This window comes from Pelodiscus sinensis, chromosome 10, assembly GCF_052426305.1.
Source record: "Pelodiscus sinensis isolate ZL-2025 chromosome 10, ASM5242630v1, whole genome shotgun sequence".
Lineage (NCBI taxonomy): Eukaryota > Metazoa > Chordata > Testudines > Trionychidae > Pelodiscus > Pelodiscus sinensis.
Window position 1 is genome coordinate 5,092,004 of NC_143061.1, and position 24,432 is coordinate 5,116,435.

General features: G+C 54.8%; 1 protein-coding gene across 1 annotated transcript in view; it reads right to left on the bottom strand.

The window, feature by feature from the left end:
* Positions 1 to 613: 613 nt before the first annotated feature.
* The window catches only part of MUC20 (mucin 20, cell surface associated), a 29,360-nt gene continuing 5,541 nt past the window's right edge, over positions 614 to 24,432 (bottom strand). Inside the window, exons 2-6 of the mRNA XM_075938193.2 lie at positions 16,501 to 20,265; positions 12,531 to 14,219; positions 10,485 to 10,598; positions 8,657 to 8,742; positions 614 to 7,979 (exon numbers count right to left, since the gene is read on the bottom strand). Of these exons, the coding sequence (XP_075794308.2) occupies positions 7,908 to 7,979; positions 8,657 to 8,742; positions 10,485 to 10,598; positions 12,531 to 14,219; positions 16,501 to 20,265 (5,726 nt within the window). The 3' untranslated portion in view covers positions 614 to 7,907. The remainder of the gene's footprint in view (positions 7,980 to 8,656; positions 8,743 to 10,484; positions 10,599 to 12,530; positions 14,220 to 16,500; positions 20,266 to 24,432) is intronic.

Consider the following 24,432-nt stretch of genomic DNA (forward strand, 5'->3'; position numbering starts at 1 on the left):
AACTACAGCATGGGGGTGTTATTGTATCCACAGCATGGTGTATGTTATTGTAACTACAGCATGGAAGTGTGTGTGCGTGTGTTATTGTATCTACAGCTTGGGATGGAAGTGTTATTGTAACTACAGCATGATTTCTGTGTGTGTTATTGTAACTACAGCATGGGTGGGTGTGTTATTGTAACTACAGCATGGTTTCTGTGTGTGTTATTGTAACTACAGCATGGGGTGGGTGTGTTATTGTAACTACAGCATGGTTTCTGTGTGTATTATTGTAACTACAGCATGGGGCGGATGGGTGTGTTACTATAACTGCAGCATGGTGTGTGTGGGGGGGGTGCGTGCACATGTGTGTAATTGTAACTGCTGCCTGGCCTCACAACAAGGGCAAGGAAGCCAGCAGGTAGGGAGCGGCTGTTTACCATCCATTGTCTAGCCAGGGAGAGACAATGGGGACCCATTAAAGTTAATGGGGACACAGAGAAACAATCTGAAATGGAAAAGAAAACGTGACTCTTGGAAAACCAGAAAACTGTAATATGACGGGTTCTGGCAGCACCGCTGAGCAAGTCAAATCAGGGCAAATTGCTTAGAAACCAGGCTACTTACAGCCCACGACTGGGGATCCTCCTCTTTAATGCACCAAGCCCCTCACACAGAGCACTTTGGTTTGCCACACTGGCCAGCAAGAGGTCACACAAGCAATCCCCTTGGCTGCTCCAGCTTCCCGTGCCACAACCCGCCCCGCACCTATTCAGCTGAGAGGTGATGAAAACTCATCTGAGCAAATCCAAACAGGTTCCTCTAATCCCAAAAGACCAGCCACAGTCCCAGGTCAATCTGTACCTCAGATCTTACCCAGAGGAGCCTGCTGTGCCACTCCTTTAGACTCTAAAATCTAAAGGTTTATTAATAAAAGAAAAGGTTGAGAGGAAAATGATTAAAGAAATTAAATTACACACGCCGATTGCAAAGCTCCTGGTGCAGACTTGTAGCAGTGATGGAGTAAACTGCTGTTTTATAAATCTCTGGATACAGCCTCTGTTCGGATGGACCATTGGTCCTTCCGAGCTAAGTTCCTAGCAAAGACGCCCCTGAAGTGATGAGCTGGAGTGAAGACCAATGGAGGAACCTCTAGGGACCTTTTGATGCCCTTGCCTGTGTGGAGGGAATCCCATTATTCTCACGGAATGAAAGTACCTCCCAAAATGGAGTTTGTCACTTGAGCAAGTCAGCTGTCACTGCTTGACTCACTCCCTAGCGTCCATGGCTTGCCTGCAGGTTTATAGTGAAATTCCTCAGACGTGGATTGTCACCACTTGAGGTGCATTGTCAGTCAAGTACTTCAAGTCCCTCACCCAGCCGCCCTTCCACACCAGGTGGGCGAGGTCTGCTGATATCTGAGACGAAACCAGCACAGAGCCACTACCTATAGCTTTGAATACAAAAGTCACATGTGCACATCAATAGTATAAACAGAACCAGCACAGCCTCAGCTATCATTAGACACCTCCCTTGTCCCACCTTGCACAAAATTTGGGGAAAACACCCAACAGTGGGTGCAACCATGTTCTGCATGTTCCCATCAAACCTCCAATAATGTCACAGGAGAGACTTCTCCCTGCTCTGAATAAGTGAGTCACCCATGACAACAGGGGAAAAAATCAGGCTTGGGTCTGTCAATTGTACCCAGGTTGAACCAGAAAGTGAGGGCCAGCATCTACGTGGATCTGTGAAACAGCGGATCCCCTCTAGGCCCGGGCTGGGCTAGGAAAACTGTCCAGAGGCAATGGATAACTTGTGACAGAAAAGGGAATTTAGCGGACGTGGACATGTGAAGCCGGAGGCTGCATCTGTGCTGTCTGTGTGACTCGTCTGCCTTCGCCGCTGACTCTTCTCCCAAATACACTTTTGATTTCTGCTCTGCTGCTCAGGATTCTAGGCAAACTGGCGGGTCTCGCCGTAGGTTGGGCTGCACCCAAAGGACGAGAACGCAGACACCCAGCCACCGCCTTCCCAGGCGGGAGGTCCCCGGCCCCCAGGGAGGGTGCTGTGAGCCAAAGAGATGGGAGGGGACGGTGTAAAGGGAGTGGCAACTGGATAGAGTCCCACATGACTGAATGGATGGAGTTCAACAAGGGCAATTGCAAAGTGCCCCGGGAAAGGCGTGTGCCAGCTTCCCTCTGGGGGGGGGACAACTCCTGGGAGGAGGCGGGTGCAGGGGACTCTCTCCCCCCACTGGCACCCTGTTCCCTCTTCCCTGTCCCCAGCCACAGAACTCCATCCCCAGCCCCAGAACCAAAAACCTCAGCCTATATCTGTCCTTGGGGTTGTGTGTGTGTGTGGGGGGGGGGGGGGGGGCGCTCATTGCATGGTTCACCTAGGGCGCCAGTTGCTGGCAGCTAGTCTAGGGCCAGCCCTGTCTACATACAGCAGACCTTGGGAGAGCAGCAGAACCAAATGCTTTACTCCCTCGGCTCGGTGGTTGGAAAAGAAACCCAGTAACATCTCCTTGCATCAGCCCTTTTATCCCGCCAGCCACCCACGTGGTTCCCAGCATCCCGGTGTGCAAGGTGGTCTATGAGTGGTTGTCGGACTGTGGCCGATGGAAGGACCACCGCTGGTCTTCAGAGACCTTTCCGGTGGCCCCCAGGACCATGAGAGCAGACAGACCTCTGCACAGCCGGGGGAGGGAAGGGGGGCGCTAGAAGGGATCCACAAGGGAAACGGTTAGGAAGTGGAGCATATAATGCAACATGAGAGAACCTCTCTGGCAGGTGTCAACAGGGAGAGCTGCAGGTGCATTGTCCCAGCTGGAAACCTGTGCTCCAGCGCCTGTCTCATGACAGGCGCTCGTGACCGAAGGCCAGTGGGCGTCCTTGGGCAGGGGTGTCACTGGGATGGGTGTGGCTGCTGCTAGTTTAACTGCACTGTGTTGAGCAGGTTCTTGCTGGGAAACACCAGCAGCGTGATCCCACCTGGGACAAACAGCAGGTCAGGGCTCATATGCCTGCAGGGGCCATATGTCATTATAGTGCCTGGGCCAACAGCACACAGACAGGGAAAGGCAAACCAGCCAAGGGGAGAGACCAAGAGCTGGACGGACACAGACACATACACCCCTGCTATTGTGTAATACATCCTGCCTGCTCCACACTGAGCTACCAGCTACCCCTCACACCTTCTTAGGGCTGATTTCAGGTCAGTGCAAGGCATGAATAACTGAGATTTGTTAACTTCAGATAAGAATAGAAGAACAGCCAAAGTTCCATCTAGCCCAGTATCCATCTTCTGGCAGCGGCCAATACCAGATGTCCCAGAGGGAATGAACAGAACAGCAAATCATCCATTGATCCTTCCCCTGTCGCCCATTCCCAGCCCCTGACAAACAGAGGTTAGGGACGCCATTCCTAGCCACCCTGGCTAATAGCCATTGATAGAACTAACCTCCATGAATGGATCTAGTTCTTTTTTGAACCCAGTTAAAGTCCTGGTCTGAACAACATCCTCTAGCAAGGAGTTCCACAGGTTGTCTATGCATTGTGTGACTAAATACGTCCTTGTGTTTGTTTTAAACCTGCCACCTATTAATTTCATTGCGTGAGCCCTAGTTCTTGTGTTATGGGAACTAGTAACTTTTCCCTATTTACTTTCTCCACATCAGTCATGATTGTATAGACCTCTAAGTTCCAGTCTTGTAAATCCCTACTTATAGATAACATTCATGCTTCTGGGATCGGGATCTGGTCAAGACCTCGGTGAGTTTTTATTCTAGCCCAATCAGTCTGCAAGTTAGGATAGCTGCTTGTTGGGGTTCCCCTCCCTCCGCAAAAGAAAAAGGTGAATTCTTCAGCTCAGCACTGGAAGTTCAGCGTATCAGTGGAGGCATACAAGCATGCATCCCTGAGCACTCCATTCCTACAGTGGCAGGGGGTCCGATCACACCCCCTTTTGCACAGAATGGTGGGGGGGGTGTTAAATGTATTAACCCAACTAATAAAGATAACAAAGAACAGTAGTTGAGTGGGAGTAGAGACCCATGAAGGGAGATAAGTCCAAACCTGCTTGTGGTTAATGGCAAAGAACATAACAAATACAATGATTAACTGGTTAGAGAGATTTACCCACACAAATTATGTGAAAATGGTCGCTGTGTCATTCCCTAGTTTGGGATTCTTTGAGATCAAGAAACTAGTCAACAGTTCTAGGCCTGCGCCCCTGTGCAATGTATATTTTTGGGGTCATTTCTGTCCTCTTTGAGGCCCCGTCATTCTGCCTGAGCGTAACTGACCATTTCTAGATTCCAAAGCCAACAGTGGGACCTTTGTGATCAGCTAGTCTGACCTGCTTAACACCAGCCAGAGAATGTCCCCCGGATAACTTCTGGAGAGGCGTTTTCCCAGAAATATCCCGCTGTGATTTCAAAACTGCCAGGGATGTAGAATCCACTGCCATGCGTGGGAAATTGTTTCAGGGGTCAATTACACTCACAGTCAACACTGTTGGCCTTATCTCCACTCTGAACATGGCTCTAGCCAAGGGGTTCGATAACAAATACAATTTATTATTTGATTTGGACTTGAAATCCCCCCAAATTCTGCTTTGCTGGAGCTTTAAAAACAATAGGAGTGTATTAAAAAAAGTTGTAATTAGTCATTGTTTCCGCTTGATTGTCTCTGGCTGGTTCGCCCATTAATGAATTACTAGTTTCATTTGCCTCGGGGAGTAGGACAAACTGCTCAGCTGGGACTGGAAAAATCCAGCTAAGGGTCCTATAGAACTGGGTTTCCATCACTTCCGTCAGAGTCCCAGGAGCCAGGGCCAGTACCAAGGAGGGTTGTAACAGGACAAAGAACTAACATGGTCCCTGCAGTTAATGGGGCGCCAATGCAGAGTACCTCAGGGCTGGTCTACCCTGGCACATTTTGTCACCAAAAACCGTCTTTTGGTGACAAAACATGGCACATTTACACTTTAATGTGACTTTTGTCAGGAGAAACACCCAGTTTGGGTGACAAAAAACTTCTACCTCTGTGACAGACTTTTGTCTATCCCCCACCCATTATTGTCCACAAAGAGCCAGTGTGGACTCTTGCTGTTTGTTTTGTTCAGAGAACTGGCTTCCACCAGGATCCTACCATGCCTGCCCCAATGGCTCTGCTCAGTGTTTTGTGATCTCTGCTGCCCTGAAGGCAGGTGCCCCTCCCCTTTCAAAGCTCCGGGAAGTGTCTGACAGCTGAGCAAACTGCTCCTTTTGGGGAACAAAGAAAGAGAAAATCACTGGAATACTCTTGTTCTGGCCTGCTAGGAACACAGCTGCAGTGAGGCTGCTGCTGCAGGGGGAGGCTGGAGAGACGGCTGCTGCTTTGACGTTCTTCAGCACCGAGAGCCTCCAGAGCTACGAGGGCATCCCAAGAAGCACAGGGATCAGCTCTGTCATCCCACCACACTGCACTGTGGGATACTTACCCACAATGCTTTTCTCTGTCGATCGACAGGGTGCTAGCCATGTGGTCATGAAATGTCGACAATGGGAAGCATAAAAACCAGCTAGACCGGTTTTCCTTTTGGCCACTTTTGCATGCAGACAGCACTTCCATCGCCAAACTTTCCCCATATTGACACAGCCGCAGTGATGTGCTCACTGCAGCTTGTGCTGCTAAGCAGAGGGGCGGCAGCTCTCAGGCAGCAACTGCAAGGAAAAATGCAAAGTTCGGGTAAAAAAAGAGGAAAAATGGCTGAGCAGGGGTGTGAGTGAAGGGTGGGCTGTGGGGCTCATCTGACAGCCAGCTCTGGGCATGGCTGGACTGAGTAGCTCTCATCAAGGACAAACATTTGCTAGTTAAATGAAGCAGGCATAAGGTTTATGGTACAGGCGTTGCTGCTAACGGCAAGCACATAGCTGGAGTGGCACTCCCCGGCCCCGCCAGGATGGCTCAGTATTGGCTGCCAAGGAGGAACAAGTTTGAGATGTTTCTTTTGTTCATTTCCCCTCTCTTGATCTTTGCAAGGACAGGTTCCAGGAAGAGGACAGAGAGGCTGTCATAATCAGAGTGCTGATCAGCACCTGGTGACTAAGGGGTTAACTCTGTCCCTAGCCAGGTATCTGGTCAGCCAATAAAAATGCAGGTAGGAATTTCAAACTAGGACAAAGTTTCTTTATCTTTCCCTTCTTTGTCTGAAAAGCAGAGCAGTTTCTTCCAGGTATTAAGGGAGATGGAAGACACTCCTCTCTCCAAGAACGGACTTCTTACAATGTGTAAGTAGGAGAAAGTTTAGCTAGTCCATCAGGTTTTGTTGTTTTCCAGGTTTGGGAATTTGGAACTATGTCTGAGCTGGTTAAGTGTTTGGTCTTTCTTTGTAAGGGTATGTCTACACGTGCACCCTCTTTCGAGAGAGGGATGCAAATGAAGAGATTCGAAATTGCAAATGAAGCCGGGATTTAAATATTCCACACTTCATTTGCATAATCGCATTATGGCGCTATTTCGAAATAACAGATGCTGTTAAGATGTGGTTATTTCAAGAGAAAACCCTTTACTATGCTTGCAACGATTGTTTTGTTTTGATAATAAACGTTTGTTTCTTTTTTCTAATTAACCGGAATTGGTTGCTTGTTGTGTCCTTTGACTCAGTGCCTCGCTATAAAGGCAGAGTCCATTGTTGTCTGCGAATTCCCTCTGGTTTTTCTCAACTCCAAGCAAAATGGAGATTGGGGCAGTGAAGAGGTTTCCCAAGTGACCTCTTCCCTGGTATTCTTGGAATTACTTGGGTGGTGCCAGCGGATCTCCCAAAATCCGGGTATTAGGATTTGGTGGGATGTTTTTGTACCAAAGCCTGTAGAGAAGTTTTTGGGGTGCTCTTGTGGGCCCCCACTTCTGCATTTGCCATGCCAGAGTGGGGAACAGCCTTGACAGAGGCTAAGGACAGAGGGATGAAATTCAACCCTTCTCTGGAGGGTCCGCCCTAGGCCTGCTGAAGTCTGACTCAAGCCGTCTGTGGTGCTTTGCACCCAGTGCACCGTGCAAAGACCTTTCTCTCCATTCCAGAGTGGAAGGAGATGGGATGGGGTGGGAAAGCTCCCACCGACTCCCTCCTGGACAGAACACTTCTGTCTCCAGGCCCATCCACCCCGCACCTGCCAGATAAAGACTCGTTCTGGAAACGAACCAGGAACCATCCGGGGGCGGGTTGGGAGCATGAAAACACCTGCCCAGATCTTACAGCCGAGAATTGATTCCAGAGAATGAAGGTGCGGGCAGCGGGGCAGGGGCCTGTCCTCGAGCTTAGCCTCTCTGGTCCCTGATGGGGAACCGGTCCCCTGCCACTACTCGGGGTCCCGGATCAATACTGCCCCAAACATCAATACGACATAGAAAAAACAATTCCATTTATACTGGGCACGCAGGATCCACACACCCTTGGACCTCCAGCAATAAAGCAACCACCAGCACAAGCATTTGCTGTCCCCCCCCCCCAACACCCCAATAGTATGGATTAAACAACAGCACAGCCTAGTGGTGACTGAGAAACAGCGTGCACAGTCCCAGTAAGAGACAGTCCCCACTCCTGAGAGCTTGCCATTCGCATCCTCTGCTCCTGTCATGCCGGAAGAGAGGGCAAAGCAGGGAAATGCACAGGCCGGACATTCTCCATCCGCACAGGGACCTTCAAAGGGCATCCGAAGGGGACCGGCCTTTGAGACGCAGAGTCCAGGAGGGCCATGGCAAAGCAAGCCTGGCGTAGATTTCTGCATGCACAAAAGCGATTTCTCCTCCCGGCGGGGTTTCCCCTCCGGAGTCAGCGAGCACAGAACAGCAGCCGCGAGGTCCCCGCTCGTCGTACGGCCCTCATCCCGCTCACAGTGGCCCCCAAGCGGCCCGTTTCCGGGGGGCCAGCAGAATTGGTCCTCATGCTTCTGCCTCTCCTTTCCATTGGACGGTGAATCCGCAGGGGAACTTCATTTTCAGCACTTGGTTGAGCTGCGGGGAAAAGCACCGGGCTGAAACCCACACCGCGTGAGGCTGGTGTTAAACCAGTGCCGCTGGGGGGCCTTCTACACTGATCCAGAGCCGGACCCCAACCCTGTCCCTGGAAGAAGCCAGGGGGCAGCGGGGAACCCCCCCAGCATGCTCTGACCCCTCCCAGGTAGAGGACCCTCAGCATCCCCACCCATCCTCAGGTGACGCCCCTGTGCCCAACCCTCTCTCCAGCAGGAGACCTGGGGGGGAGAAGTCCCAGTGCCCGACCTGAGTCTCCCACAGACACGTGGGGGGAAGCGCCAGCACCCAGACCCCCACTGGAGGAGCCCTCCCTCCCTCCTGTGCTTCTGTGGTCTTGGGCGAAGGGGAGCAGAAGGGGCTGCAGTGGAGGGACCCTGGGTGGAACAAGGGTGGGGGCAGAGAGAGGTGGGGCTGTGGGCGTGGCTACAGGAGAATGGGGGCGGGACCAAAGGTGGAAGAGGTGGGGCATGGGCCCTCCCCACTTGCCATGGCTCAGGCCCCCAGGAAACCTGACTCCTCCCCTGGACCACAAGCAGCCTCCTTTCCCTGCCGGTGGCTCTCCAGCCCCAGCTGCTCAATCTTTGCGGGTAGCGGCAAAGCCCTAGCGGGCGGCGCGGACACCCTCGGTTATACCGGCTCGTTTTCACACCCCTCACCTTCGCCACAACCAGGCGCTGCACGCTGAGCTCACTGAGGTTCAGGTGCGTGGTCAGGCCCAGCGACAGGAAGAGGTGACCACCGGCTAGGAACAGAGCAAAGGATTAGCTTCCTAACAATGTTCCTGCTAATCTTTTCCATCCACGTGCGGAATAAATTTTATATGCACCGAGACCGGTGCGGATGTGCACCACCGGTACGCACACAAACCCTAGCAATGGGTTCTCTGCGAACCCACTGGGTGGCACTGGAATCTCCTGAGCAGCTGCACAAGCACCCACCGTACAGGGAACCCTCGTGACCAACAATTCCTATTCCAGTAGCATCTCGGGACCCTGCCAAGATCAGAGGCCCTTGTGCTAGGAGCTGTACAGACCTACAGGACGAGAAAGAGATGGCTCCAAATCTAAATAGACAAGATCATTGTACAGGTGGGGAACTGAGGCGCAGAGAGACTCAGGGCACGTCTACACTGCAATGAGATGCCTGCAGCTGGCCCATGCCAGGAGGCGTACAGATAGATCGGAATGGCTACATAGTTCGAACTATCTAGCCCGTGCCGCGTGTAGCCGCGCGGCACGGGGTTCGAACAAGCCGGCTTTTAAAAATGGCGGAGCCGGCTTTATGCTAATGAAGCCCGGGAAATTCAAATCCCGGGCTTCATTAGCAAGTTCGGTATGCATACATTACCCCCCTAGTTCGAACTAGGGGGGTAGCGTAGACATACCCATATCTACTCCACAAGCCCATTCTGCCCTCGATTCACAGGGTGTGTCACCCAAAGTCCATTGTCCGTCAGCTGCTCCCGTTCACTTGACCAGCCACCGTAAGAACAGCCAGACTAGGTCAGACCAAAGGTCTATCTAGCCCAGTGTCCTGTCTGCTGATAATGGCCAATGCCAGGTGATTCCTCTCCTGTCACCCATTCCCAGCCTCTGGCAAACAGAGGCTGGGGACACCATTCCTACCCATCCTGGCGAATAGCTATTGGTGGACCTGTCCTCCATGAATGTATCTAGCTCTTTTTTTGAACCCTGTCAAAGTCCTAGCCTTCACCAAATCCTCTGGCAAGGAGTTCCACAGGTTGACTGTGCGCTGAGTGAAGAAAAACTTCCACAATAGATGGGCAAGGCTTGTTCATATCTCTCAGAAGCAAATACGTGGAATACCAGGATCAAGCCAATGCCCATCACTTCCAATACAAAAGCCAGACAGGCACAGGAGTAGTATAAACAGAAGCAGCAAAGCAGCCTCCTCCCTTGGCTCACACTGTACAAAGTGTGGGGCAAACACACCACCCTGGGTGATGCCATGTTCTTCATGTTCATGTGAAACTCCATTGACATCACACGGTCTATCCCGGCCATGGCAGTGGGGGAGGACTGTGGGTACTCCCGGACCGGACCTTGGACCAGCACACCCTTCCGGCTCCCCAAAGATGGGCCAGAACGGCAAACTGGATGTTCCACGTGAGCCCTGGTCCACGGCCCTTCACCAGGTGCAGCGAATCCCTGGAGACCCCAGTTAGAGACCCCTCTTGCACACAGGAGGCAAGAGACGAGTTCTCTGAATTGAGGGCCCAGCTGATCTGGGGGGAGGGGCTCCCGCAGAAGGTCTGGCTGGCTGGGGGTGCAAACGCTCGCTGCCAGCTCTCCCCGAGCTGGGGGGAGAGGAACGAGCAGGGGACAGGGCTGGTGGGCCAGCGACAGCTCAGACCCTTCCACCCCCCAAGGCGTAACTAGACCAATCCTTTCCCTCGGTCGCCAGCACACAGCCCGGCCGCTCAAGCCAGCGGGAAGATCTGCCCCAACCTGTAACGGCCCTTACTTGCATTGGCAGCCGGAGGGTGGCAAGTAGGGGGCGCTGTCTTCTGCTCTTCTGTCGGGACATCTGGGACCTGAGTCAGGGCAGTGGAGTTAGGCCTAGCAAAGGATCCCGTGGCTGTTTAAAAGAAAAGAACCGTCAGCGCCGGCCTCAGAGATGTGCAGGTCCTGTCCTGGCCACTACAGGGAACTCAGCTCGGAAAAGTCAAGCAACATTTTACTCCTTCCCTACGTCCTGTCTCTGGGGCAGGATCCTCAGTTCTTCCTCTGCATCTGACACCCCCGCGCCCTACGTGAGTTCCCTTCTCCGCAACAGAGCTTGTCTACTTGGGGAGTTTTTCCTGCTTCCCTGCATGTGTGGGCACGCTCGCTCCAGAAAAAGGACGCCTGCTTTGCAAGCCGATTCAGTTATTTGGGAATGTTCTGGCATAAGAGCATCTACACAGGGAATGAATCAGGAATGATTCATCTGCTTTACACGTACACCCTGGCTTTTTCTGTAGTCACTTTCATGTGTGGACACCCCCATAGAAAAGGTGCTGTTGAAGGTTATAGAATCTGTGCTGGAATGTAATAAAAAAAAACCCTATCGCTGAAATATAGCCATGTCGCGGCCCCTTCTAGTGGCTGGCTCACTTTGAGGATAACAACCTACTCCTGTTGCCAGCTAATAGAGTCATCCCTTTATGTGCTCTGGTGTGGGTGTGGGGAGGGAGTTCAACGTTCAACCCCTCCTGCTGACCGGGGGGGAGGGCTCTTACATACACCTTCCATCCCTCAAACCATACTAGCAATCAAATGATAAAAGTCATTGACATTGACAAAAGTCTGTACAGAGACACGGCGTCCCCATGATTTATCTAAATCCATCTTGCTCTGTACTATGGGGGGGGGGGGGTCTTTTTTCCCTGGTGCTTGTGCAATGCTGATTTTTTCAGAACATAAAGTTAATTCCCAGATGCCTCCCTTGCCTCTCTGAAATAATCCCCCCATGCGGCTAGGGTTTAGTTTCCCGCTTGGCAGAGAACCACTTATCCGCAGCACAGTATTTCCTCATTTGGGTTTGCCGAAATCCTCGCCACAAGGCCCTGGAGGGGGCCATTGCAGACGCTTTGTTTGCTTTGGCAGCACGCCGGCTTTTTGGAAATCACACGTCCCTGCAAACTCTCCCTTCTGTACCTCTCTCCACGCCAGCGGCACCAAGTCACCTCAGTGCTGTGGGCCCAGGCCTGGAGGGTGAAACTGACTAGTACCGGACTAGCACAGGACTTCTGAGCGGCAGAAAGACCACGTTAAGACTATTGCAGGGGTGGCCAACCTGAAGTTAATATGCGGCTCCTTGCAAAGGTACCAAATCGAGGGCTGGAGCTACAGGTGCCGAATCCCCACTGGGCCGGAGGGTGCTCACTGTTCAACCCCCAGCTCTGTCCTAGGTGCTGTCCCTCTCCATCCTGCCACTTCCTACCCCCTCCACTGAGCCTGGCACACCCCTACTTCCCCCTCCCATGTCTCCCACTGAGACAAAGCTGATCCCAGTGGGCAGGAGGAAAAGGAGGAGGCACTGACCGGTGGGGCTGCCCGTGGGCGGGATGTGCTGGGAGTGGGGGTGGAGAGATGATCAGGGCTGGTGACAGAGAACTGTGGCTCTTTGGCAACGTGCATTGGTCAATTCTGGCTCCTTCTCAGGTTTAGGTTGGCCACCCCTGGATTACTGAAAAGCCTTCAGTGGCACCCAGGCCCAGTGACGGCCCTTCTAGCCAAGGGTGAATTTCATCCGCAGGAATAAAGGGGAATATTTACACAGCGATTCCATGTCGAAGGCCCTTTCCTGTGCCGGCAGGAGACAGGCTGCATGTGCCGCACACCCCGCCACATCACGTTACAGTGACACTGAAACCCTGCCATCCCGGTATTCAAACTGTCGACTTCAATTCTGGCTCCCTCCCAACTCGGGCCCGGCCTGCCTTCATGCTCCATCCTTCCCCATGACAGCTGGCCATGCATCTGCGCATGAGACTTCTCTTACACCCGCAGAAGCTATAGCACTTACTTGTTGCTGGTGGTGTGGTAACCTCAGTGCTCGGTGTTGTCCTATTGGATCTACCTGTAGCAGGGAGATTAACCATCGTGCTTCTAGTGGAGACAGTGATATTATGGACTGCTGCAGTAGTGTTGATGGTGGTGGGTATGGTTTCTGTCACCGTAGGCACAGTCCCTTGAGTTGCGGTTGTGTTTGCCATGGCGACAAGAGAAGCTGTTGGGATGCTCCCTCTTCCGGCTGTAGTCTCCAGGGGTGTGGTGATTGTGTTAGTTGTTAAACAGGTGACGACTATCACTGTCCCAGTGCCTGTTGAAGTTCCCCTTTCTGTGGTGCTCTCGCTTGTTGCAGTACTCGACACGCTCGTGGAGCTGTTGCCCACCAGGATTTCTGTAATGCTGTCCACAGCTGATGTTGTTTCCCTCAGGGACGTGGTAACAGACATGGGTGTGGTGGTCTGAACAGCCGTGGTATTGGTCTTTGGAGGGGTGAGGGTGACAAGTGCCGAAGGGCTGGTTTCTGACACTGTAGGCACAGCCCCTTGAGTTGCGGTTGTGTTTGCCATGGCGACAAAAGAAGCTGTTGGGATGTTCCCTCTTCCGGCTGTAGTCTCCAGGGGTGTGGTGATGGTGTTAGTTGTTGAACAGGTGACAACTATCACTGTCGCAGTGCCTGTTGAAGTTCCCATTTCTGTGGTGCGAAGCACTGGGACCGTGCTCTCGCTTGTTGCAGTACTCGACACGCTCGTGGAGCTGTTGCCCACCAGGATTTCAGTAATGCTGTCCGCGGTTGATGTTGTTTCCCTCAGGGACGTGGTAACAGACGTGGGTGTAGTGGTCTGAACAGCCGTGGTATTGGTCCTTGGAGGGGTGAGGGTGGCAAGTGCCGAAGGGCTGGTTTCTGTCACCGTAGGCACAGCCCCTTGAGTTGCGGTTGTGTTTGTCATGGCGACAAGAGAAGCTGTTGGGATGCTCCCTCTTTCGGCTGTTGTCTCCAGGGGTACAATGGTTGTGGGAGCTGTGGGGGTTGTTTCTCCTATGTTGTTTGGAGTTGCCATGGATATTGTGTCAGCTAGTGTAAGGACAGTGTTGGTGGCTGGGGGTGTGGTTGCTGTCTTTGTGGTTTCAGCGGATAGGGTGATGGTGGACTCTGCTGCCAAGCTGGTGATCAGTAGAGCTGCAACATCATTTGGGGTGGATTTTGCTTCAGGTGTAGTAACAGCCGGTGGGGGTGTATCCTGCACGGTGGTGCTTGTCCCTGCTGCCGTAGTCCTAGATACAGCTGCTGTAGAGAAAGGAGAGGCTGTGCTTGTCATGGCTCCGGGAGTGGGATCGGCTGTTGGTCTGGTTGTGTTTCCCCTCGGGAGCGTGGTCCTCGGTGTAGTCTCTGTGCCTGGAGTGGTGACCGCACCAGCAGCAGTTCCAGACGGCGGGAGGGAGGGCGTTGGAAGTCTCCCGCCTGTTGCTGTGCCGCTCGCTGCACTGGTTTCAGACGGCATGAGGGCTGCCGGTCTGGTCTCTGTTGCAGCGGGGGTGGCTTCGGGGGCTGTGGTCAGACTGCGGCTAGAAACAGCGGCTACTCCAGTGGCCTTCGCTGCTGTCGGGGTGGGCAGCAGAGCTGGGCTCTGGCTTGGCGCCAGGGTGGCAGGGTCCGTGGGGGAAATGGCTGGAGCGGTGGTGTCATTTCCTATGATCCACGACGCTGGAAAGAGACGGGAACAGTCAATGGCGCAGGCTCGCGCGCTACCACCTGTGACCGCAACGGCCCGCTCTGCGCCGAGCACGACAGCCCACGCGCTCCCCCAGCCTCAGGACGGTCCCTGGACAGCCCCCAATCACCCAGTGGCTTTTCCCGCCTTGCCCAGCCACCTCGCTGCCTCTGTGGTGGGCTCCAGGCTATGCCCCCTTCCCCAGCCCCCGGCATTCGGGGCGGCCATGCCCCAGCCATCCCACTCATCGGTGTCCTCTGGGCAGGCTCCGGAACATTCCAGGAGCTAACACAGCCACCGTACGTCGTGAGGCGTTGGGGCTGCTTCGCCTTCCGGACCCCTCAGAACCGCCCGCCCACCGAGCCAGCCCTAGGCCCCGCCTCAGAAATCACGGTCCGGGCATTTCCACCGCTGGGTGACACCGAACTCGGAGGAGTTGAGCCGCACCCGTGTTCTCAGCCAGGAGCCGCTCTCTGTAATGAGGGACTCCATTCACCTCAGAGCTCTTTTGGGGGGACGGGACGATACCCCCAGCACTGCCCTAAATCTCAGCTCTCCCTGGCACGCCTACAAGGACCATCCTAGAATGTGCGGAGTCCTCCTCACCTTCCGCCATGACATCGCCCTTATGGGCCTTCCTCTCCTCACTCGGTACCTGGGACACGCGCAGCAAGCCGCCGTGCCTGACTACCGGGAGCACGTCCGCAAGCTGAGGCAAGGGGACGTCTTTCTGGGTCAGCACCAGGCGGCGAGGGTCAGGGAGTGCAGCCGCCAGAGGACGGGCTGATCGCACACTGTAAGGGTCCCCTACGCCCACTGGTGGGCCAGCTAGCCCCGTGCGTCGGGGGTGCAGAGGATTTCAGGTCCCATCTAGGGGTGCCGTTCTCTCGCGGAGCACGGCCTGCAGAATTCACACGCCGCCGCAGATAATCCCCCCCTCCAAAGTGATCCCTTGTGTTGCCAGCAACGCAGGTGGCTCAACCCAGGAACTGATTAAAACCCAGAAACTCAGATATGGACGCACCCAACCCTTGGGGAAAACTGGGTGCCGGGGGCTTGTCTCCTGAATCCAAGTCAGGCTTAGGCACAAGCCAGCCCCTTTTAGGAGAAAAGCACCAGCCAGTCACAGCCCACCCATGGACTGACCCGACCTATTGTTTTCAGAAGAAACAACGAAGCCTGACTTATGGGTGGCATCCTCAAGGCTGTTCTGGCTACCTGTGCCTGGACAGCTCTATAAAAAGGCCCTTCTCCCTCACGTGTAACAGACACGGTAAGGGACGCGCACCCAGAATTTCAGGGCAGATGAGGGGAAATTGCTCCGCTGGCATGACGGTGGCCGGATTTATGGCCACCTCCGTCGCTGGAGAAGCTGCGCAAATAAAAACGACACGACCTGTGAGTGATGGGGGGAGGGAGAAAGAGACACCCAGTCCCACACCGCTGTCACAAAGCTGGGCGTCCATAGCTCCCCACCAGTGCTGCAGCCAGCCAGCGGACAATGCCCCAGCGCAAGCTGCCCAGCCCCGGGGGCCCTGCAGCCGAGAGGCCAGGAGCTGGAGGATTTCAGGGCGTGGGGGTCCAGGAGAACCGGCCTGAGATGGAGGCTTCTGGATGGGGAGAGGGGGAGAACTCAGGCGTCTCCCAAGGGAAGGGCCTGAGGAGCCAGGGAGCTGCACCCCGTCCAGACTGAGCAGCGCACCCCCGAGGCTAGCGCACCTCAGCTCTGTGCACCCCAGCCGTGTGGTGGGAGCCAATGGCTGGGGGAGGGGTAAAGGTTTGGGCCAGGTAGCAAGGGATTGTGCTGCTGTTTTGCTTTCCTTGGGGGGCTGACTTCCTGGCTGGCCCACTGCCCTGCAGCCAATCCCTCGCCTGCTCGTCGCTATCGAAACGGCCTCGCAACGCCTCGGCGCACCACTGGGTGCTTGCGTCAGGGGCTGCTGGGCCCGCTCCCCAAAGAGAATCTGTGCCCGATGCCGAGAGAAACGGCTGCTGGCTGCCAGCCTTAGGACACCCCCAAGCGCCTGTGTCCAGTGTGGAGTGGAGACGGGGGGGGGGGGTTACCCCATTTGGGATACTGAGATGGCATGGACTTGGCAACAGTCACCCAGATGGGCGGCCGGGTCCCCCGCTTCGCAGTGCGGCTCCCTCGGACCGCTGCAGCTCCCTGCGCTGCAAACACCACACACGCGAGCTCGGCGGCGAACAGCCCAGCTTCCCAAAGGGGGTTGACCTGGTGGCGCTGCTATCGGAGGTCCCGAGCAACCGGCTTACCCGCGCTCAGAGATGTGGGGAGGGTCCGGGCGGAGGTCGTGAGGACCGGGGTTGATCCTGAGCTGCCCTGCAAGGCACGTATGGTAGGACTGGCCACAGTTCTCCCGGTGTCGGCTGGGCTGGGGGTGGCACTGGCGGTCGTGGTGTCCTCGGCTGGTGCAGAGGTGGGCTCCTTTGGGGTACCACCAGGCACCGTAGCGGCTGTCTCTGTTAATGCTCCTCCTTCTCTGATAGTCTCAGATAGACTAGCGGTCACCGGGGCACCTTGGGGTGTCTCTGCGGCTGCCGTCGAGGGCGAGGCGGCTGTGACTGTCTTTACTGGCAGCGCAGGGGTCCCTGCTGCTTTGCTGTCAGCTGCATTACCTGCGGCAGGGGCAGCGGTGGCAAGGGCAGGGGTGGGAGTCGTGACTGTTGTCAGGAGTCCCATGACGGCTGCGCTGCCCGCTGAGGCTGGTGCGACAGGGATTGCTGAGGACTTGTTCGCTGCTGGGGTGTTACCCGCGGCGGGTGCAGCATCAGCGGAGGTCCGAGTCCCAGGGGCGGCTGTTGTTGCTTTTGCAACTGTACTGGCATTGGTGGGTGCCGTGGCCCCTGGCTCTGTTGAAATCGTAAGGGCGGCTCTGGATAGATCAGTACCAGGGGCGGTTCCTGTGGTCTCCCCTGGGCGAGAAGGGAGAAGAGGGATTGCGGTTGTGTCTGCAGTTGTGCTGGCTGTTGCCGTCAACTCCCCTGGAGTTGTCACCGGCACGGCTCCGGCTGTCTCTGCTGTTTCTCTCTCTTCCGGCAGGGCGGTGCGGATGGTTGGATGCGCTCCGGCGCTCACGGCAGCAGCAGAGGTCTCTTCTGAGTGGGTGCCGGCCAGGGCAGCTGTGGCTGACTCTGCGGCTACCGACCTGCCCAGGGCTGGCAGGGTCCCTGCTGGGGCAGAGCCCACCAGGATTTCTGTAATGCTGTCCACAGCTGATGTTGGTTCCCTCAGGGACATGGTAACAGACGTGGGTGTGGTGGTCTGAACAGCCGTGGTATTGGTCCGTGGAGGGGTGAGGGTGACAAGTGCCAAAGGGCTGGTTTCTGACACTGTAGGCACAGCCCCTTGAGTTGCGGTTGTGTTTGCCATGGCGACAAGAGAAGCTGTTGGGATGCTCCCTCTTCCGGCTATAGTCTCCAGGGGTGTGGTGATTGTGTTAGTTGTTGAACGGGTGATGACTGTCACTGTCGCAGTGCCTGTTGAAGTTCCCCTTTCTGTGGTGCGAGGCACTGGGACTGTGCTCTCGCTTGTTGCAGTACTCGACACGCTCGTGGAGCTGTTGCCCACCAGGATTTCTGTAATGCTGTCCACAGCTGATGTTGTTTCCCTCAGGGACGTGGTAACAGACATGGGTGTGGTGGTCTGAACAGCCGTGGTATTGGTCCTTGGAGGGGTGAGGGTGGCAAGTGCCGAAGGGCTGGTTTCTGACACTGTAGGCACAGCCCCTTGAGTTGCGGTTGTGTTTGCCATGGCGACAAGAGAAGCTGTTGGGATGCTCCCTCTTCCGGCTGTAGTCTCCAGGGGTGTGGTGATTGTGTTAGTTGTTGAACGGGTGATGACTGTCACTGTCGCAGTGCCTGTTGAAGTTCCCCTTTCTGTGGTGCGAGGCACTGGGACTGTGCTCTCGCTTGTTGCAGTACTCGACACGCTCGTGGAGCTGTTGCCCACCAGGATTTCTGTAATGCTGTCCACAGCTGATGTTGTTTCCCTCAGGGACGTGGTAACAGACGTGGGTGTAGTGGTCTGAACAGCCGTGGTATTGGTCTTTGGAGGGGTGAGGGTGACAAGTGCCGAAGGGCTGGTTTCTGACACTGTAGGCACAGCCCCTTGAGTTGCGGTTGTGTTTGCCATGGCGACAAGAGAAGCTGTTGGGATGCTCCCTCTTCCGGCTGTAGTCTCCAGGGGTGTGGTGATTGTGTTAGTTGTTGAACGGGTGATGACTGTCACTGTCGCAGTGCCTGTTGAAGTTCCCCTTTCTGTGGTGCGAGGCACTGGGACTGTGCTCTCGCTTGTTGCAGTACTCGACACGCTCGTGGAGCTGTTGCCCACCAGGATTTCTGTAATGCTGTCCACAGCTGATGTTGTTTCCCTCAGGGACGTGGTAACAGACATGGGTGTGGTGGTCTGAACAGCCGTGGTATTGGTCTTTGGAGGGGTGAGGGTGACAAGTGCCGAAGGGCTGGTTTCTGACACTGTAGGCACAGCCCCTTGAGTTGCGGTTGTGTTTGCCATGGCGACAAAAGAAGCTGTTGGGATGCTCCCTCTTCCGGCTGTAGTCTCCAGGGGTGTGGTGATTGTGTTAGTTGTTGAACGGGTGATGACTGTCACTGTCGCAGTGCCTGTTGAAGTTCCCCTTTCTGTGGTGCGAGGCACTGGGACTGTGCTCTCGCTTGTTGCACTACTCGACACGCTCGTGGAGCTGTTGCCCACCAGGATTTCTGTAATGCTGTCCACAGCTGATGTTGTTTCCCTCAGGGACGTGGTAACAGACGTGGGTGTGGTGGTCTGAACAGCCGTGGTATTGGTCCTTGGAGGGGTGAGGGTGGCAAGTGCCGAAGGACTGGTTTCTGACACTGTAGGCACAGCCCCTTGAGTTGCGGTTGTGTTTGCCATGGCGACAAAAGAAGCTGTTGGGATGCTCCCTCTTCCGGCTGTAGTCTCCAGGGGTGTGGTGATTGTGTTAGTTGTTGAACGGGTGATGACTGTCACTGTCGCAGTGCCTGTTGAAGTTCCCCTTTCTGTGGTGCGAGGCACTGGGACTGTGCTCTCGCTTGTTGCAGTACTCGACACGCTCGTGGAGCTGTTGCCCACCAGGATTTCTGTAATGCTGTCCACAGCTGATGTTGTTTCCCTCAGGGACGTGGTAACAGACGTGGGTGTAGTGGTCTGAACAGCCGTGGTATTGGTCCTTGGAGGGGTGAGGGTGGCAAGTGCCGAAGGACTGGTTTCTGACACTGTAGGCACAGCCCCTTGAGTTGCGGTTGTGTTTGCCATGGCGACAAAAGAAGCTGTTGGGATGCTCCCTCTTCCGGCTGTAGTCTCCAGGGGTGTGGTGATTGTGTTAGTTGTTGAACGGGTGATGACTGTCACTGTCGCAGTGCCTGTTGAAGTTCCCCTTTCTGTGGTGCGAGGCACTGGGACTGTGCTCTCGCTTGTTGCAGTACTCAACACGCTCGTGGAGCTGTTGCCCACTAGGATTTCTGTAATGCTCTCCACAGCTGATGTTGTTTCCCTCAGGGACGTGGTAACAGACGTGGGTGTAGTGGTCTGAACAGCCGTGGTATTGGTCCTTGGAGGGGTGAGGGTGGCAAGTGCCGAAGGACTGGTTTCTGACACTGTAGGCACAGCCCCTTGAGTTGCGGTTGTGTTTGCCATGGCGACAAAAGAAGCTGTTGGGATGCTCCCTCTTCCGGCTGTAGTCTCCAGGGGTGTGGTGATTGTGTTAGTTGTTGAACGGGTGATGACTGTCACTGTCGCAGTGCCTGTTGAAGTTCCCCTTTCTGTGGTGCGAGGCACTGGGACTGTGCTCTCGCTTGTTGCAGTACTCGACACGCTCGTGGAGCTGTTGCCCACCAGGATTTCTGTAATGCTGTCCACAGCTGATGTTGTTTCCCTCAGGGACGTGGTAACAGACGTGGGTGTAGTGGTCTGAACAGCCGTGGTATTGGTCCTTGGAGGGGTGAGGGTGACAAGTGCCGAAGGGCTGGTTTCTGTCACCGTAGGCGCCCCCAGTGCTCCTGGGGAAAGGTAAGAAAGCAGGAAAGACCTCATTAATTTAAACCAGTTCTCGACCCGCTGCCCAATCAGCACACAGCTGTGGCCCATGTGACCTCCTCAGGGTCACACCGGCGGTATATCGATTCTGTGGACATGGCCCACGTAACACGGTGAGGGCTGTGGCTGTGGCCCACAACGGTAGAAAGGTCGAGAACCAATGGTCCAAACCGAAAAGTCTCCCGATACAGCTCAAGGGCTGGCTTACGTTCCTGCCTGGTAAACCAGAGCAGCGGGAGACTGGAACCCAAACCGGCTTTCTTGGGAATTAGGCCAAAGTGGTCGATAACATGAGGGGAAGGGCTAGTCCTCCGCTCGCCCCCCTTGGGGTCCTTACAAAGGGAGACAATCCAGACGGACGCACAGGGACTGCTGGGGACACTGGATGGCTGAAAGAAGGGACTGAGCTTCCCCACCCTGGCTACTGCCCCCACCACCTCCTGAGACACCGCGGCCTTCGCCATCCTGCACCCCCGAGATGTCCTGACCAAACCGGGCCAGAGGGAGGGACCCGGATCACACAGGCACCTCCATCCGCTCTAGCTGAATCCCAGCTACGGCCTAGGAAGTGAGATTTTGTCTCTCGTTTCCCCCCACCGCCACGTCCTTTGCCTTCCCTTACTTCTCGCTCCTAGCTCTCTCCCCTTTCCTTCTCGCTAGGGCTATGTCTACACTATAGCCTTTTCTGCAAACACGTGTGCAAATGAGGCAAAGCATGGAATAGCGCCGTGCCTCATTTGCATAATTAACGAGGCTCCGTGTACGCGGCTCCTTTTTGCGCAAAAACCCCCTCTTGCGTGAGAGCCATTCTTCTGCATTTTTTTCCCCAGAAGAACGGCTCTTGCGCAAAAACGGAGCCTCGTTAATTATGCAAATGAGGCACAGTGATATTCCACGCTTTGCCTCATTTGCATATGTTTTTGCGGAAATGACTGTAGTGTAGACATAGCCTAGGAGTCTGGCTTAGACAGGCAGGACGGCACATTTTGCTGTTCTTCACTCTCCCATCGTGTGTGCGTTTCTCTTGGTGTGTCTTATGGGAACCAAGCTTGGACTTCCACTTCCACAGCAGCTACACCAGCCACCTGGCTCAGCTAACATCGTCTCTTCCCCCACAGTTAGTAGAGATGCCAAACAAAGGGGTTTGTCCTGCTAAAACGTCCGCCAGCCTCCAGGGAAAGGAAACAGGGATGTTGTTCCAAAGCCTGATGCAACACTTTGCAATGCAAATGTTTTCCTTTTTTCCTCTATCTTTAATAAAAGCGTAGAGGGGTTTTAATGGTGGGTTTGAGCTGCCTCAAGGCTCTGCCAACTAATGAACCTTGTTTAACGTTGAGCAGTGACGAGGTGACGTTAACGCTGTTGGTCCATCTAAATGAATACAACAGGTCCTACCGATGGCTTCCGTGGCTCCAGGGGGTCCTTCTTCCTCGTTTCACTAGGTCAAAATTGAAGATGACTCTGGTAGGGCAGCTTTTTCATACTTGTGTTTTCTTCATAGAGTCCAAGGCCAGAAAGGACAATTGTGATAATTCAATATGGCCTCCTGAGGCCTTGAGGGTGAGCGGGGGAGAAGCCAGGGGCAGGCGTGTGGCCCACCAAAGATTAATTCCGCCTTGATTGGACCACACTAAAAACCATCCACTCAATGATGAGCCGTCATTTTGACACTAGTTAGCACTGATCAACTGGGAGGCGTTCAGCGCAAATGGCCAGTTGGCCTGAGAGAGCCTTGGCCAACCAGCTGAGAAGGTAGGACCTGCAGCGGCAGAAGATGGATCTTTTCATTCAACTTGAATTCAAACCGTCTTTCCGAGACGCTTCCTCTCTTCCTCCTTTTCTAACTTGACCGCGAGGGGCCACGTTTCAGCCCCGTAGGTCAGATCTCCCCCCAAAGATTCTGCTCTAGGAATTATTGTGGGCACGTTCTCTGGGCTGTGCCACATGAAAAATGAGATTAAAAGATCAACGTGGTCCCATCAGGTGTCAGGATCTAGGAATCGTCATCTCTTGACTTGCCAGGGTGCTTGGTTTGTGAAACACTGTCCTGATGAGGTACCTCATCACTGACACCTGTTCCATAGTGTGGGCTTCCGGTTTTGCCTCAGTGCCACTTTACCACAACAGAGCCACGGGAGGGTAAATCACACTCCCACCATCTCGACTGGGTGGCCGCCCACACGGGGGCTAGAGCCTGCCACCTGTTCGAAGTCGCAGATAGGAAGAGTTTTGGCGTTCCTCTAAATAATTTTCAGGGCCATCTTTCTGGCACTGAATGTTCCAGAACACGAAGTGCTGCAACTGCTAATTTGACAAGGGTGTGTTACGGCGTTAGCAAAACCCATGTTGGCGAGGTTCTTAGCCTCCAGGCGTACGCCTAAAATACACTGACTTGGCGTCTCCTCAGCCGTGGCGCCGACGGTTTGCCCCAGGAAAAGACCCCCAGGAAGACCCCACCCACAACCGCACAGGCGTCCTACCCCGTCGCACGCTAGGTTTGGTTCAGAACAGAACACCACGGAGGTGCAGCCGCATGTGGGGGCCTCACGCTGGGCAGGCAACGGCCCACGGGTGACGGAAGAGAGCCGCTCAGACATGCAGGACTCCAGGTGCTCCCTGCCTGCTCACACTTCTCCTAGCTGCACAGCACCAGCGAAGAGGGGTTTGTTGCCATGGGCGCTGGGTAGAATAGGCCAGAGGAGACCAAGCCTCCCCAAACACCCGCTGACCCACTGCCTTTGGGGGCACGGACGTGTGGGCCGTGGCCTCCCCTGCGCTCCGCCTCAAGGGGCCCCGCTCCCGCTCTTCCCCCGTGGTCCCTGCCTGCTTTTCCCAGCCCCACTCCATCCCTTCCCCCACTGAGTCACTCCTCTCCTCCACCCCCGACTCCGCTGGCTGCTCACTCCTCCCTGTGGCGGAGGAGAGGACTAAGTGGTAACTGTGAGCCACAAGGGGAAGGGGCGGGGGAGAGGAGGACCCAGAGACAAGCAGGAGCAGGGCTTGGGGCAGAGTGTGGGCGGGGCTTCACGGGAAAGAGGCCAAGTAGGGGCGGAGTCACGGTCCACGCATCGGGGAACTCCTGGCACTCACAGCAGCCTCTCCACATGCCAAGCCTTGTGTCACACATACTTGGGGCATATATTTTTAGAGGAAGAGCGCTTGTATGGAGCCCAAACCACAGGCAGCTTTTAATTGAAGGCTCCTTGCCCCAGGGCCTGCTGCTGGTTCACCAACATACACAGACTGGTAAATCAATTAATCAACTGGCGGTCCAACCAGCCACTATAGTGGCAACTGCTATAGCAAACTAGCCACACGCAATCAGCCAAATAGCCACATGTGGCTAGTGTGTTGGACACCACACAGGGAGCCCTTTGACCTGTTACTTCCCCCCCTTACAGCGTCCCGTGCCTCAGTTTCCCCATCTGTAAAATGGGGGACGTGATATTGACCTTGCCTGTAAACCTCTCTGAGATTTATGGATGAAAAGTGCAATGCCAGAGCTCGTCTTTGTAGTTATTCTGAATGACAGCAGCTGCCTCTTGCTATTATACCCGTGTTAATTAGGAGTGACCCCATTACAGTCGGTGGACCTGTGCGGCTGTCAAATCTGTGCAACTAAGTGGACACTCAGCCTTGCTGGGTTTCATTAACGCAAATAAACACAGGAGGACCAACAGCCCTTTCTTCCCCCTACACGTGACAGGCTCCCTTATAACACCCTGCACGCTACAGAGCTCCCGTGTAAGGCACCCCCCCAGCATAGACACAAAAAGCAAAAGGAGGGTGAAATTCTCATGGCCACATGGGTGGGTCTCACCCTGGCATGGGCCTGGGTCTGATCGCATGTACCAAGTGTAACTCCCCAGACCGCAATGCCGTTACTCTGGATGTACCCTGGGGAGGTCAGAAACAGCCCCCGCACCACTGAAGAATCCCCGGAGACGGGTAAAGGGAGCAACGTCTGTGTAAGTGGGCAGAGACCGATGGGGATATGTGGCTCCTATACTGCCAGAATTTCATTCTGATATTCCCATGCCTGGGGAGCGAAATTCCAGACACCTGCCGCCCTGAACCCCGGCCTGGCTGCTCCAATTTCCATCCCACCCCAGCTGCTCTCCTGCTCATTC